Source organism: Phyllostomus discolor, chromosome 5, assembly GCF_004126475.2.
Source record: "Phyllostomus discolor isolate MPI-MPIP mPhyDis1 chromosome 5, mPhyDis1.pri.v3, whole genome shotgun sequence".
NCBI classification, from domain to species: Eukaryota; Metazoa; Chordata; class Mammalia; order Chiroptera; family Phyllostomidae; genus Phyllostomus; species Phyllostomus discolor.
Genome location: NC_040907.2, coordinates 129868405 through 129884717, shown reverse-complemented (window position 1 = coordinate 129884717; position 16313 = coordinate 129868405). Strand labels below are relative to the sequence as shown.

The 16313-nt window shown below is 35.2% G+C and overlaps 1 protein-coding gene across 2 annotated transcripts in view; it reads right to left on the bottom strand.

Moving 5' to 3' along the window:
* Positions 1–16313, bottom strand: part of CTNNA3 (catenin alpha 3) — a 1497017-nt gene that overhangs the window by 95452 nt on the left and 1385252 nt on the right. For both annotated transcript variants that reach the window (XM_028513307.2, XM_036026898.1), the window contains exon 15: positions 12738–12919. In XM_028513307.2, the coding sequence (XP_028369108.1) occupies positions 12738–12919 (182 nt within the window). The remainder of the gene's footprint in view (positions 1–12737; positions 12920–16313) is intronic.

Below are 16313 nucleotides of genomic sequence, written 5' to 3'. Positions count from 1 at the left end.
GTAAATGGACCAAGCAATGGGCACAGGGATGATATGGAAATAATTACACAAAAGTAAGGAAAAAGATATGGCATATAAACATTAAAAGAAAGTCACTTATAAAAAGGAGGTAAAAATGAAAGGGGCAAAAATAAAGGGAAAAGCATGGATGATATATTGATCAAGATGGTCATATCAACATGGGAAATGTTAGAAATAGGAGAAGAGTAAAAAATAAAATGGGTGGATGGAGAATAGGACTGTCAGAGAACAAGGTATAAGAAACAGATTCTGGAAAGAAAGGACAAGTATAATCCAATTATGTTGAGGCTAGGGAAATAGAAGGAAAGAAACCAGGCATGTTGATAAGTAATCACCATGGAAAAGAGCAAACACAAAGTAGGCATCTGGGTAGTAAAAGGAATAAAGAGAGAGGCCAGAATAATTAAAGGAAGAGAAACAATTTAGTGACAATACTAAGGAAGGGACATGTAAGAAAACCTCCTACACACAGAGGAAAAAATGAGTGAGAAATTATTAGTTAAAAACATACTAGAGACAGTTTTTTTTTTAGTACTGAACCATTTGTCTATTTGTTAGCATATAGAGTTTGTTAAAACAATAGCTTAGAAGGATTTCTCTTTATTAAAAACAATTGACTAATATTGAATCCAAAGTCAGCAATTTCACTGATAATACAGTAATAAGAAGGTACTATAAAGCTACTCATGCCATTTTAATTTTTCTGTATACTTTTGTTAAGTGAATTTTGCACTCATAAAGAGCAATTGTGATTCAGTATCTGCCCTTAGCTGTAACAAATAAAACAGGTTTGAAATATGAAATGTTCTTTTCTCTCAGTGCACTGAAAGGCTACAGTTCCCACAGGCATCTTAGAGTTGCTTCATTATACAAGGAGAAAATTGGAAGAAAAGTACCACAGGCAGATGTTCGGAGTGCTGTCAGAGCAGGCGACATTTATGTGATGTGACTCACCTTGACATCTCTAGGTGTTCCATTACAAATCGGAGAGCCTGTGTTTTCACTTGTGGGTTGCAATTGCCTCAGGTACCTAGACACTAACCGTGTTCTTCAGCAGAGGTCAGTCAATACTCATTGTTAAACACCAAACACGTGGCAGCCAGCTGGCAAGCTGACAATCCTGCAATGCTTGAATTTGTTTTTTCTAATCTAATATTTTGTAGGAAGTAGAGCTTAAGGGATATCATAATGATAATTACAATGTGACTAAAAATGTAACAGGGCTATGTTCCTTTTTATGATTAGCATTTCAGTGCCTTATAATCATATTCTTTACCCAGAAAAATCAAGAACACACCAAACCAGAATTTTATAGCTATTCAAAACAATGCCCCTTCAATACATGTCTATTTTGAAATGTGTTAGAGATGCCCACCTGATGTGCTAATATCTCCTTCTCATTTCAAGCAATACAGGGTATCACTCCTCTCCCTACATAACCCATATCACCCCAACTGTATTCCACCCTTTGGCTCTTTTTCAGTATCATCTAACCATGAATTAGCTTCCATGATGTTTGAGTTATGCCATTTTATGGCCAAAATATTTCCAACCTTTTTCTGTCACCATCTGTTAACTACATACTGTATCACTCCCCTGCCTTGCATTGCATGGGTGTGCCCCATGTTCTCTTTGTTTAAGTTTTGTGAAATTCTGTAAGGAAAGTAAAATTTTACCCCAACTCTTTCCTAGGGCTTTTTGTCCTGCCTATTCACATTAGTTTTTTTTTAAGATTTTATTTATTTATTTTTAGAGAGGAAAGGGAGGGAGAAAGAGAGAGAGAGAGGAACATCAATGTGTGGTTGCTGGGGGCTGTGGCCTGCAACCCAGGCATGTTCCCTGTCACATTAGTTTTAAAATAATTTAAACTCATTTGAAAATAGTAAATCACCATTTATTGTGTCCCTCCTCTGCTCCAGGTGCTGCTTTAATTGCATTTTTTAAGTAAGCGTCTGAGGTGGGTTTTGCTTTCTCATTTTAATGACCAAAAAAAAAATGTTGAGTAGGTGATGTGTCCACACCATAGAAAGCACCTAGTGACAAAGTCAGGATTCCACTCTGGTCTGTTAGATTCCAAAGTCAACTTTTATTGTCAAACACCAGACAAACAAATGCTAGCCTATTTGCATTTTCCACTATGTATAGCACTTTCATATCTACCTGGCAAAATTGACAGAGAAAGATGATCTGTGGGGAAAAAAAACAAAACTAAACTAAAAGTCATATATACTTAGAGTTTTGGTGACATAGTTCATATTAATTAGCAGATATTTAATTAAGCAGATATTAGAAAGCTGCCTGTATACTCAAGTCTAAAGAAACAGCTCAAAAAACAAAGTACTCCAACCTGGAATGAAATGAGAGCCACTTCCAAAATGCACTCATGCCACGGTGCTAGGTGTATCTGCCTGTGTCCTAAGATGGGGTTCCTTTGCTTTCTACACAAACTATGTGCACCAGAAGTTCGCTGTGGCATCACACCCCCATCTTAAATAACCCTCAAAAAGCAGAGCATGAGGCAAAAAGATCCTAAACAAAATATTATTAATTGTTATAATATCAAAATATTCCATGCATTGAACATTATTTACTTTTTATTATGGTATCCCTAGTTACATTTTTATTGAGAAGTTCTTCATAGCGTCTGCTTAAAAATAAAATTAAAAAAAAGCATTCATTGCTTGAATCCTGTTACTCTTATGCATTTGTATCCCACGGTAGAAGGGAGTATGTGGTACACATTGAAAGTTAAATTTATATTTTCCCTTTGTTAGATTGAAGAACTACTGAAAATACTAATACATCTTCTAGACTACTAAGCTCCAATCTGAAAAAAAGAAACTGAGGTGTAAGCACAGCTGTATTTTCCATAGAGATGTGACAAGTAGGGTCTGCAAGGTATAACAGAACACCTGTAAAATGTCCCTGTCCCTGGGCCTAGAAGCATGATATTTTTATTTCTATAAAAGAAATAGGCAGTGTATAAGAATCTTTTAATAATTTATTAACAAAAAGCAGACTAAATGAATATTTGATATATAATATTTAAATTTTTAAATAGATGTTAATACCCAAACTATATTTTTCTTTTCTTCTCCCTTCACATTGCTTACCTTGAGAAGCTCATTAACTCTTAAAATTTTAACAATGATTTCTTTGAGAATAATTTCCAAATTTGGATGTATACCCAATATTATCCTAAACTCTAGTCCCTCTTTCTAGTAGAAAATTAGATATTTTTCACTTGCATGTTTTCTTTGAAATCCCAAATATCTGTATTTAAACTTCTCATTATCCTCAAAATGACCTTTTTTTCCCTAAGTACACATTCCAGTAAAAAAAAATTACACCATCATTTCCCCCTATTTTCTATAGACAACACATTAGAGTTATCTTAGAATACTTGACATCATTAGGTTTTTATGAACTGGAGGTCCAGTTCCAAGCTCTTACGACATGCTCCCACCTCACACCAGTGCTGTCTCCTGCTTCTCTTTCTTTTAACCATGCCCTACATTTCATGCCCTTCTCTGAGGCGCTTTTCTTCTTTTTCACCTGGGAAATTCCCACTCATTTTTCAACACTGAGCTCAAACAGTTCCTGGTCTGGGAAGTGTTTATTAATTCTCGAGCACAGCAGGTCACTTCCTGGGTTCCTAATGCTTATATTTACTCCTCTCCTAATTTCCACAAATGCTTGAGGGAAGAAATTAAATCCAAATCTATACTTCATTTTTTATATAAAGAATAGAATCTAGTGTAAATAGCTGTTCACTAAGCATTTTCTTCAGCATAAATAAATGAGTACAAGAATGAAGAAATAATCCAATGAATCTTTGACGCCTCTTAACATCTTCTTGGTCTTTATATCATTGCACTTTGTTTTTCATTTAAACGATTTGCCTGAAAGATAATCCCCCAGGTAGTGTGAGTATATATTTAAAGCAAAAAGTCAAAATTTCCATGAAATAATGGCTATGAATTAATTCAGATTCTTATTCCAAGTTCACAATATCTTGATGGATTTTTAAAAATACTTTTCAGGTTACAAATAATTATAATAAAATATTCTTAGTACAATTTGAATGATTTCCCTACATATGTAGGTAAATTATGATAAAAATATTTTAATATTCAAAAAGGAAAAGAATATTCAATGTTTTCATACATACAAATCATTTTCTTTCAATTTGTGTACATTTTTCCTGAATACTGTCAATTTAGTCACATCAGAAACTTGATTAAACCCCTTCCAGAAGTTTTATCTTCCCCAGTAGGACATAAGGGAAGGGGCTCTGCAGACAACAGTGGGAGTTTGGAGTACAGGCTATTTTCCTAAGAAAATAGAGTTTAGTTCTCCCTTCTAAAACACTTAATTGTCAACAATATCTAATTCTAATATTTAAAACTCTGGATATGTTGGTTTCTACAACAATAGAATTGTGGTAGCTTTTTCTTTTATTTTTTTCCTTTGTTATAGACAAAAATTATTTGAACAAATTATACAAAAATTATACAAATTAGCATTTCTGATGTAAATCTCATATTTATAGTAAAAATAGATATAACAAAGTAAATGTAAAAATTTGAAAGCAGAGAGTAAGCTTCCATGAAGAATGTAAAAAAGTCACTAAACAGTCAGTCTGACATGAGCAAAGGATGGCATCCTCGTATTTTAAGTAACATAGTAAGTAAAAAGATAGTGATAATTAACATTTATGTAGTTGCACCCAATTGAATAGTACCTTTTTGGCAAGACCAAGTAGAAAGGAACTGGCTAATGAGTCTGTGCCAACCACGTTAGGGGTACTCAGATCAATTCCTGCCCACAGTCAAGGAATGGGGTTCCACAAGGGAAATATCAAAGATTGCCTTCAAGGTGGGTACTTATTTCAAGTGAAGGATGGAACAGACAGAGGCAAATATCTGTAATCAAGGTAAAGGGCTCAATAGAGCCTAAAGACCTAGAGAAAGTAAGATGTTTATCTAAAGAGAGGACCACCCCACCCCAAGTTAAAAAGGACTTAAGCAAATACATATGAGTAGCAAGAATTTATTATCTCCCTAAGGCTCTCTTCCACAACTTCTCCTGGTACAAACACACACCTAATGAAAAGGAAAGAATGGGTGAAATCCACAATCTGAAAGTCCAAGCAAGACAGAAGGCAATATTTGGATGGAGGTTGAGATTTTGTGTGCCATGTGGGCACAAGAGACAAAAAATTCAAGATTTCCATGAGAGAGTGCTTATACCATAGGCCAAATAGGTCTAGAGTGTAAAAGAAAAAAAAGAACAAAATGACTAAATAAATTAGAGGTTTTTGGGGGGTGGGATGAAAGTATCTGAGATAAGACAACATGGTGAGGTTAAAAAAAAAAGCATTAAAATTTTTGGAAATGCTGGTACAACCACTGTGGAAAGCAGTATGGAACTTCCTCAGAAAACTAAAAATGGATCTGCCTTTTGACCCTGCGATTCCACTGCTGGGACTCTATCCTAAGACTACTAAAATACCAATTCAAAAGAACCTATGCATCCCAATGTTCATTGCAGCACAATTTACAATAGCTAGATGCTGGAAGCAACCAAGATGCCCATCAGTAAATGAATGGATCAAAAAACTATGGTACATTTACACAATGGAATCCTATGCAGCAGAAAGAAAGAAGGAGCTCCTACCCTTTGCAACAGCGTGGATGGAGCTGGAAAACATTATGCTAAGCGAAACAAGCCAGGCAGTGAAAGACAAATACCATATGATCTCACCTTTAACAGGAACCTAAATAACAAAACAAAGAAACAAGCAAAACATAACCAAAGACACTGAAATAGAGGACAGGCTGACGGTGACTGGAGGGGAGAGAAGAGGGAATTTAAGGGGGCAATGGGAAGGGTTCACAGGAACAAACTTAAAGGACACATGGTCATAAACTAAGGGGAGGGTGGTAATGGGAGGGAAGTGAGGAGGGTGGGAGGGGGGACTGGATTGGGAGTAAAAAGGAGAAAACTGTATTTGTACACTGATTAAAATTAAAAATTTTTTTGGAAATGAGAGAATTAGGCACAGGAATGGAAATTTAAGATATCAAATTTAAAATATATATAATTTTCAGAATATATTCATCAAAGTACTATAGAAGACCAAATAAACTCCAAACTGCACTAACTAAGGATTCGTGAGCCCCGACCAGCGTGGCTCAGCTGGTTGGGTGTCATCCTGTAAAGCCAACTGTCACTGGTTCAATTCTTGGTCACTGATTCAATGCCTAGGTTGTGGGTTTGGTCCCTGATCCACGTTTTACTTTCTTTTTTTAAAAAGTTACTTTTAAATTAATTGGACTATTGGTTTAGGATACATATGATCATAGACTGCTTTTTCCTCAAAAATGATTATTTTGTTTTTAATATAAAATTAATTGCATATTGTTTATATAATTATCCATCACTATTCCAAAGAAATGCTTCTCAGTTAAAATTTTTGAGAGAATGAGTATCCAAATGGACAATGGACAGACTAAACAGGACAATAGAATTCTGACAACTTCTGCAGTGATTAGGTTAAAAAATTAAATCACAGCTTCTATAGAAATTGACCCAGAATGGTCAGGACTTGGGCAACAACAGCCAGCCTACCTATATTTGCCCTTACTTTAATTAAATTCTGTAACAATCAGAGAAAGCAAAACATGTTCTCCAAATGAATCACATAAGATGCCCTACTTCTAGTTAGCCCACCTGCATCTTTCCTCTATCAATAAATGCCAGTTTGAAGTCTCCCCTTTTTAATTGCCCCCATTTGGAAGCTCTCCCTCTTCCCTGCCTGCCTTTGAGTTTCTACCAAAAGCAACTGAAGGTAGCTAAATAGCCTCTGTGTGCTCTCATTGGTTATGGGGGTGCCTTTATTTATTTCCACATTTGTAACAGCTTAGTCTTCTGTGCTCTAAGACAGTACATAATTTCATTCCATCCACCTGAAATCTCTATGTATTCACACAGTACAGACCCTTTGTCCACTTGGAAATTAACATAGCCATTTCACCAAACTTTCTCATAAACTCACTACCCACATTAAAATGCCAGATTTCAGGAATGAGGGTTGGTGCTCTCACTCTCAGTTTTAATAAACAATTACTAAGCTGTAAGAGAAGTTGAATTTTTACCAATTATTTATCATATCAGAATAATTGACAGACAGAATTATTCTCCTTTATGTGAAAGCACTTCTCCTTTGCATTACTGAATAATTGTTTCCAGTGATTTAAAACTCCACAAAATAAAACAAACCAATTCTTTACAAGGAGGCTATTCATGGAAAAGCTAATAAGAGTTTATAATTACTCCAGCACATTGCCCAGAAAGAAAAAATGAAGCCATCATGGTAGATCACAGAACTATAATTCTTCCTCCCTGGTATAATATTTATTTCAAAAATAAAATTAATGAATGACTTCTTAAAGTTGAAATTGAAAAGGCAGAAACTTTTTTTTTAATCTTAAATGGTCCTCATATTTTATATTTTCAATTATTGTCTAGATATTTATGTATATATTTACTACACATGAGAAATAGAATTCATAGCCTTATCAAATAAAAATTAAATTCATCTGTCTTTATAGTTTACATCATCAGATATTACTGTTTTTAAAATAAAAAATATAAAACTTACCAGTATTTCTTATTTCTCGGCTGTGCGAGTGAAAACATGTAAATTGTCACTGTTGTTAAACATTTCACCTCAAAATGCAAAACAAGCGACATGCAAAGAGATTGCATATTCAACAAGCAGAAGGATGTGCATCAGAGAACACATAAATTTTTATGTGTTTCAACAATGTTTCCAGAAAGGCTTTAATTCTGAAGCCCTAGCTGAATAGAGGCAAGGTGCTTCTTCCCTCCATCTGCACATATTCTATTTCATCTCTCAGAATTGTATCTTGGAAAAGAAAGGCGGGGCTACACATTTTCTTAAATGCAAGCTCGTGTCCATGGAAGGTATGTGAAAGGTGCTAATAAACAGTACTCCCATTTCCAAATCTAGTCCCTCATCTGGCATCACTCTACAGCTCTCTTGTCCAACAACTCCTATTGTACAGATGAATGCAACGTTGTTAGACACGAGCATTTCTGAGTACTCTTTTCCCTGTAGTTGGACAGTCTTCAAGGTTTCACCACCCCTGCCCAGTCATTGGGTGGGCATCCTGGATCAATGAAAGCTGGGAGCTCGGTGCTTCACAGTAAACCCCTTTAGATCCACATACTCCTCCTTCAAATTTTAAGTTAACTCTTGATTGCAATAGGCTGTAAAGTTAGAGTGATGATATGCTTTTAAAAACTGGCCCATTTGCAGACAGATAGGCTTAGCTAATGATTTGACCAAGATGCTGAGAATATATTGAATGATATTATAGAAATATAAAGCCAGGAGAATTGACAGTTGTGGTGTTAAGTACATAGGATAAACCAGTTTCATTCTACGTTATGCTACCCTAGTTCACAATGCCCCGCCTGCAGGTGTTCGGACATCCTTAAAACAAGGCAGTGCCTGAAATTCAGTCAATGCTCAGTAAATGAAACAACTGAAATTCTAGAAAAGCCTAGAAATTTTGTCAAATAAAAATTGACATCACATTGTATTTCAAAATATAAAATATTATGAGGATTAGGTATACCACCCTGGTCTATTTTTTAATAAATAATGTTTTTAAATATTAGTATTTAAAGCAGTATTGCTTTTGTCCAGGTATTTTCAATTTGTTAACTTTATGAACAGTAACACTGAAGTTGGTACACTCTTAGAAGTCATAATTTTTGACAAAGATTTATATGGAGAATTATGTTTTTGTCTTTTTCCCCATAGTTTTTCAGCAACTTAAAATAATGCACACTAAGTAATCATAAAAGGTATAATTAAATATCTATAGTTTTATCCAGAGCTTGTCTCCTATTTAATTGGGGAAAATGAATTAGATGTTCTTAAATGTTATGTAAACCATAAAATGTGGACACTGTTTAAGTTCACAATTAAGAGATTGCTTGGGCACAGTTTACCTGAAGTGAGAAAAGGAAAATGGGATATAAATTATGAAAAAAAAATTAATAAGTATTCTAACCTCTAACTATCATAAAGAAAGAACTTTCACAATCTTAATAAATCTTAGTGAGCATCCAGGTTAAGGAGGTAAACTGTCAGATGAATATATTTTTTCCTTCTCCAAACCCCACTAAAACTACAGATGGGTTTTGTTTTTCCCTTATAAAGGTCTAAACCCACTAGGATGTAGAGAATAGAAAGGGAGAACAGACATCAGCAAGAAGTATTAGCACACTGGAAAGGAGATAACAAGCATCAAATGATATAGTTAACTCATAAAAGCAGAGTCCAGGCCAGTGGTGGGAAAAGTAATAACCAAGCTGATTTCAACAGAAAGACCCACGTATGACTGAAATTAGCAGTAAAGAGAGAGAATGAAAGAGGCAGTTTCAGCCCCTACCCTACCCCACACCACTGAACATCTGTCTCTCCCAGGAAAAGTATGGAAATTGGTCTCTGAAGGGGGCAAAATAATCTTTGTGTTTGAAGTTTTCAGACTGATTTAAGGTATAATATCTTTTACTAACAGAATATTAAATGAATATGTGAATATTTAATACTAAATATAGAAACGACCAGCCACTCCACTCTCCACACCTCTGCTCCCAGGGCCCTTACTTTCTAGTCAGGAATTTAGAAGATGCTTCCCTGGAAAACTAATCAGTGCAAGGGGAAAGACTTGCTTTCCTCCAGCAAGTATTAAGTCCTTAGGTCTGATTCTAGAAAACATCAGAAACTGAAGAAAAGAAATGCTGAGTTATTAGAAAGTGCCACAGGCTCAGTGTGATAAGGTAACATATGCGACCATATGGATGGCCCTTTGCCAAGGAGAAATCATGTTTAAAACACTACAGCCTGACTTTTGTACCCTAAAATGAATGTATCACAGTAGTAGTGACAGAAATGCCTTACTCTATTTGTAACTGTGGGCAAATAATCAGAGTAAAACCTGCTTCGTGTTGCCAGTTTAGCCTAAATGCCGTACTAAATGGTCAGTGTGCCAAGGGGCATAATCCAAGGCTTAGAAATGGCTACATCAAGATTACAGAAGTAACTTTTCCAGCATTGGATATAGTATTTTCTAGAAATTTACCAAGTCTTCATTAGCCAGTATCAAAATTTCCAAAGTCTGTCTAATTATTTTGGTCTCTCAACTGCAGTTGGAGCCTCATGGGTTGAGTCTCTGAAAACAGTGTCATCCAAAAGTGCCCGCTACTCTTCTTACCTGTCATTTCTAGAATTCTTTGATTCCCATCATGCCACTATCATGGTCACATGTTTTAATAGTTCCCTACTTCTTACTTCTTTTTAAAAACTATCCATTTTCTAAGTCCTTTTATAATCTACCACATTCGTCATACCTCTCTCAACTTCTTTCTGTATTTATATAACTTCCTAGAGCCACCCCTCTCAAATCAGTGAGTCCCTCCCACCTCCTACCTCTTGTGGGTTTTCTCACTAAGGTCATCTTATTCCACAGTCCAACCCCTATATCTCATTTACAGTCTAATACAAACTTTACTTGCTTATACTTTTGTTCTCTGCTTAGTCTGTATCCCACTGATTACCTTCTCTTTTGAAATCTTAATATAGTTACATTTAGACTCATACAATGCATTACACAATTATTGTTGTTATTTCTAATGTGTCTGTTTGTTTTCCCCATGGGCGATGGACTGGATTTTCTTCTTTATTTAACACAAGGGTAAAGACTTGTGATACAATGAGTGGGCACCCAGATTCTGAAGTGGGACCAACTCCAATGGGAAGACATTCCATTTGTGTGTCCTTGAGCAGTTTATCTGATCTCCATAAATTTTACTTTCTTTAACAAGAAAATGAACAATACAATAATCAATCAAAATGTCCTAGCCCTGGCTAATGTAGCTCAGTGGACTGAGTGCGGGCTGTGAACCAGCGTGTCGCAGGTTTGATTCCCAGTCAGGGTACATGCCTGAGTTGTAGGACATGACCCCCAGCAACTGCACATTGATGTTTTTTTCTCTCTCTCTCTTTCTCCCTCCCTTCCCTCTCTAAAAATAAATAAATAATTTAAAAAAAAAATTAAAAAATGTCCTGAAAATGAAAATAAGAAAACATAAATTCATCTTAGTGTAGCACATAGTAAGCTTTCATTAAGGTTTACTATGTTATGCCTCATTAGTAGTAAAGTAGTAGTTGAAGAGAAGGAGAAAATGGAGCATTCAGTGACACTGCAGAAAAGACAATTAACTACTTATTCTTTTTATTATTTTTAAAAATATAAAGCTATTTAAAAATTATATGTGGGATAGAGAGTGTACTAAAGTGTCGGCTTGTTGATAAATACTGCAAGACCAGCTCTGACCCCGGTTCTCAAAGGCCCCATTACATACAAGATAAAACACCTGCAATGAAAGAAATGCAATATGGGTGTATCTAAAAAATAGCTAAAATATATAGCTAATATATAAAACTGCTAAATTTAATTCTCAGAAAAGTGCTGTAGTGTTTGAGAAAACTCTGAAAACAGAATTGGGAGTGAAAAAGAACTAAAAAAGTTGCATTTATTTTAAAACAGTTGAAGATTTACCAGCATTTAAATGAACTGAATTAAACTGAATCAGGATTCACTTCAAATGCAAAAGATTATCAGGGTCCAAAATCAGTTTTGCAATTTTCCCCGTACTGCTATTTGACACACAATATCCCTGTTCTGTGGATGCCTGTGGCAGTGGCACCTGTAGATTGTGAGAATGTTGGGCTGTTTAGCTTTTGCAAAACATGAAACACATCTATTTTCCAATGAGGTATCACTCTGTGGGGTTGTGAATTCTCTTCTAACACCCTAGCTACAGACTATGACACCCTCAGAGGCACTGAGTATCCTTTCCAAAGTCATTGTTCAGCAGCATCCTTTGCCAACCTGATTTTGAAAGTATGTCAACTGTAAAACATTAGTTCCTTTGGGAGGGAGGAAGATGTGGGCCAGGAAAAACTTCACTGAAGTCTGTATCCTCACTGCCTGTTGATGACATATCTTTGCCCTTCCATCCTCCTAACTGAATTTCCCTTCTGTCCCAATATGAATCCAGTTATTCCAATATATCTTTTCTAGTAGTTTCAATTTTCGCATCCCTCTGAAACGTGCTGCAAATTTCTTTTCATCACATACATACACACAAAATATAATCTCCATATGTATTGTCATTGTATTCAAATATATCTAGTTACCATTTCAGTAGCAAATGGTATTGCTAATTTTGATGATATGTAAATCACTGTGATTAAATTATGTAGCTATGGCCATCAACCATTAGATATCCCTGATAGAGATCATAATTTGACTTACCAATTTCTCTGTAGAAGTAATATGCTCATATAATACACAAAGAAGAGTCCTCAGGCAAGAAAGCACAAAGTGGATTCTAAAATTGTTCCTTGGCAGTTCATAAGGAACTCTGCCATATTTACTTGCCAAAATCCCTGGAATGACACACCTATAACTTTCTAATTTTATAGTATTTGATCTTTCCTACCACTTGAATTTTAGCTCCTGCCACTCAAATAATCTTGAAGTTTTACAAATGCAATAAATGTCTCCAAGCATTGTTTAAGTACTGCACATCACTTTCCACACAATTACCTTGTGAAGTCTGTCATCTCCATCATGATCATGCACATCTTCTTGGCCAGAACAATAATATCATTGCTTGTATCATCCCATATTTCAATCTCTGCATCCAGTTTACTCTTTACTTTCTTGAAATCAGCCACTTGCTCAGCAATCTTCTCTTTCTCTGCCTCAGGTAATTGAGTCATCTTAGCCTAAAATGTGATAATTAGATTTGTAATTAGACACATTATTTCACTGTGTCAAAGCATTTTAGGAAGGAGTGGTCATCATAGAATGTTCATAAAATTTGTTCATTTATAAACAAACATCAATATTTTAAGTCATATAATCAAAACTTTCCAGGTTTAATTTTTATATGAAACACCTGTTGAATTATAATTTTTGCTTCAGAACTACAATGTTAAATTTGAGAATAACAATGTATAATTTGATGTCTGACATATTTAAATCTACCCTTTAATGTCAGATTTCTCAAATATCTAACACATTAAATTTTTAAATTAATCCAAACTTAATGCAATGCATTGCATAGTTAGAAAACTATATACTTTAATTGTACTAATAATATGTTTCAAAAGCTAGATGTTAAACAAAGCCTTCTCCCATTCATGTTAACTAGAGTCTCCAACGCTCAGACACTTGCTGCAGCTCAGTGCTCCCTTTTATCTCTACCAACTTCTAGATCCTCCTCCCTTTGGTCCCTCATTCCTAGAGTCCAGTTTTTCAATATTGCCTTTGATTAGGATAGTAGACAGCTGACATCTTTACACAGATGCTGAAGTCTCTCACTGAATCCTAAGCAAGGGGACTAGAGGAGAACTCACGTCCCCCTCACATATTAAAAGGCACAAGTACCAGGTGGGTGAAAGTCTCTAACAGTCCCGCTCATCTTTCAGAGTTAAAATTAGAGTCAAGCCTAAGAAGTTCTCACTTGTGACTGAGTATTTTGCATAAACATATCAGTTAAAATAAAAGCACCATTCCACTGGGGGAGAAATATTCCTGAAATGTGATTATGTCTATCTATGTATGTATATAAGAGTATGTCAGATGGTCAGGTCCTTACATAAATGCTGACCATATATTGGTAAACAATAACAGTCTACACTTATAAATCATACGTAGATAAACAAGTACACATATATAAAATCATAAGACCGTGTGTGTATTTTGTGCATATAAGCACGTTCAGGTATATATATAAATACAAATTATGAGGGGGATAAAAATGTTATCAGCAGAGTTTATTAAAACAGCCCTGCCTAATTAGCATGCTGATTTTAGAGGTGCTATTCTCCCACAAACAGTAACTTAATGTGTTGGCACAGAATCAATTCCTTGTATATGTTGTATTTTGAACAGTATGCAATTCGCATCTTCCATGTGCAATTTAAAATGTGAGAGAAGTAGAAAACCATCTGGGTTCCTGAACTGCCACATTCACAACATTAGCACCTGGGACCCGTAATATTTTGTCAAATAAAAAACAATAACTTGAAAAAAAAGTTATTTCATGATATCAGTGCCATAAAATTTCACAAGACAATCGATGGATTCATATTGTAAAAAACCCATATATATAGTATTCTAATAGTAGAATGAGTGCATAAGCCAGAGAGGTATCACTTAAAAAGGATAAATCATGGAAGTGGGATTTATTTGTTGATTATTCACATGGAATATATGGTGGCAACTATGCCTATGAACTCCCAAATGCTAGTGTCTAGGACACTTATATGTGAGGAAATAAGAAGAAACCACTTTAAAAAACTTTGAAATATTCTGGATACCAGGTTCAGAATATTGAAAACACACTTTATTGAATCAATAATGTACAATTTTTAAAAAGCTTAAGTGTATCAAAAAAGAATTTGCAAGAATGGACAATGAAAAATCCAACCAAAAAATAACAATTAAAAAAAAATACCGGATATCTATCATTTATGATCTCTCTATTATAAGCCTAACTCAAAGTCTAACATAACTGTGTATTTGTAAAGTCTGAGGATTAATGACCCATGTTTAATAGGTTTAATAACCTATTAAAGAAAATAAACTATGAGAGTTTCTGATTAAACTTTGCTTTTAAATTCCTTAGCACACTACTTAACATATTGAATGTTCAATAAGTGACAGCTATTTCTTAAATAAATGATAGCTATTTCTTATTCAATAAGAAAATCATCAAAATATATTTACATATCTAGCACTTACAGTTTGTTTTTTTCATTTTTATTTTACTTGAAGAATTAAGTTAACTATGAAAATAGGTTTTTAATTAATGAGCTTATACAGGTGGCTCTTCCTTAGAAACCAACAATAGCTTGTCGTTTCCTGTCTCAGGAAATGTGGCCTATGTGATGGGTTAGAAAAGAGCGACTTTTACTGCTGCCTGCATCTGGCAAGGTATGCAAATGAAGACACAACTCACTGAGGTTTGAGATCAAACCTCAATAGTATGCAAGCACATTAAGTAAATTATAAGCTACTAATACAGTAAACTAGTTTAAAAATATAAATTAATTTCTCTATTTTGACCATTGGAAACTATCATATTCTCCATTTTCATAAGATTGTTTTTTTTTTATTTATTCACTTTTAGATAGAGAAGGGAGGGGGAGAGAGAGAGAGAGAGAGAGAGAGAGAGAGAGAGAGAGAGAGACATCAATGTGCTGGGCTGGGGGTCATGGCCTGCAACCCAGGCATGTGCCCTGACTGGGAATTGAACCTGTGACACTTTGGTTCGCAGCCCACGCTCAAGCCACTGAGCTACGCCAGCCAGGGCCATAAGATTGTTTTTAAACTTTCAAATAATAATAGTTGTAGATAGAGGGCCTTTCTTTTACAGTCTTTATCTCAGGGATAATAAATCCATGACTTTGGATCAAATAAATAATGTTGAAGTGTACACTGTATTCTTTTTTTTAAGATTTTATTTATTTACTTTTAGAGAGGGAAGGGAGGGAGCTAGAGAGGGAGAGAGAGAGAAACATCAGTGTGCGGTTGCTGGGGGTTATGGCCTGCAACCCAGGCGTGTACCCTGGCTGGGAATTGAACCTGTGACACTTTGGTTTGCAGCCCGCACTCAATCCACTGAGCTACGCCAGCCAGGGCTACACTGTATGCTCATAGTGAAGTTAAAGCTATTCAAGAGGTGATGTGATTAAGTATATTACTAGTTCTGTCCTTGGAATGTCATTGATATCCAATATGACCTTGAAGAAGTTACTTAACCACATAGTCTGAGTTTTCCCAGACACAAAATAACAATAGTGGCAGCTGCTACCCACCAGCCATGTAGGGAATGGGATCATTTATTGAAAACAGTGAGACTGACCCTATCATGGACAGGAATCTCATCAATTGCACTGCATTTCCTTAGTAACATCTTAATTTACATGGTGAATCACAACTAGCAGATGTTTATTTCTGACAAGATAAGGGCTAGAAGTGGGGCAATAGTTTACAAAAATTAAAAGTTCTAGTAAATTCTGACTCTTTCTCATTAAGAACAACAATAAAACATTAAGTTACTGATGGATACTTTCATGGAAAAATTTTAGTGCTTCTGTGAATGATTTATTA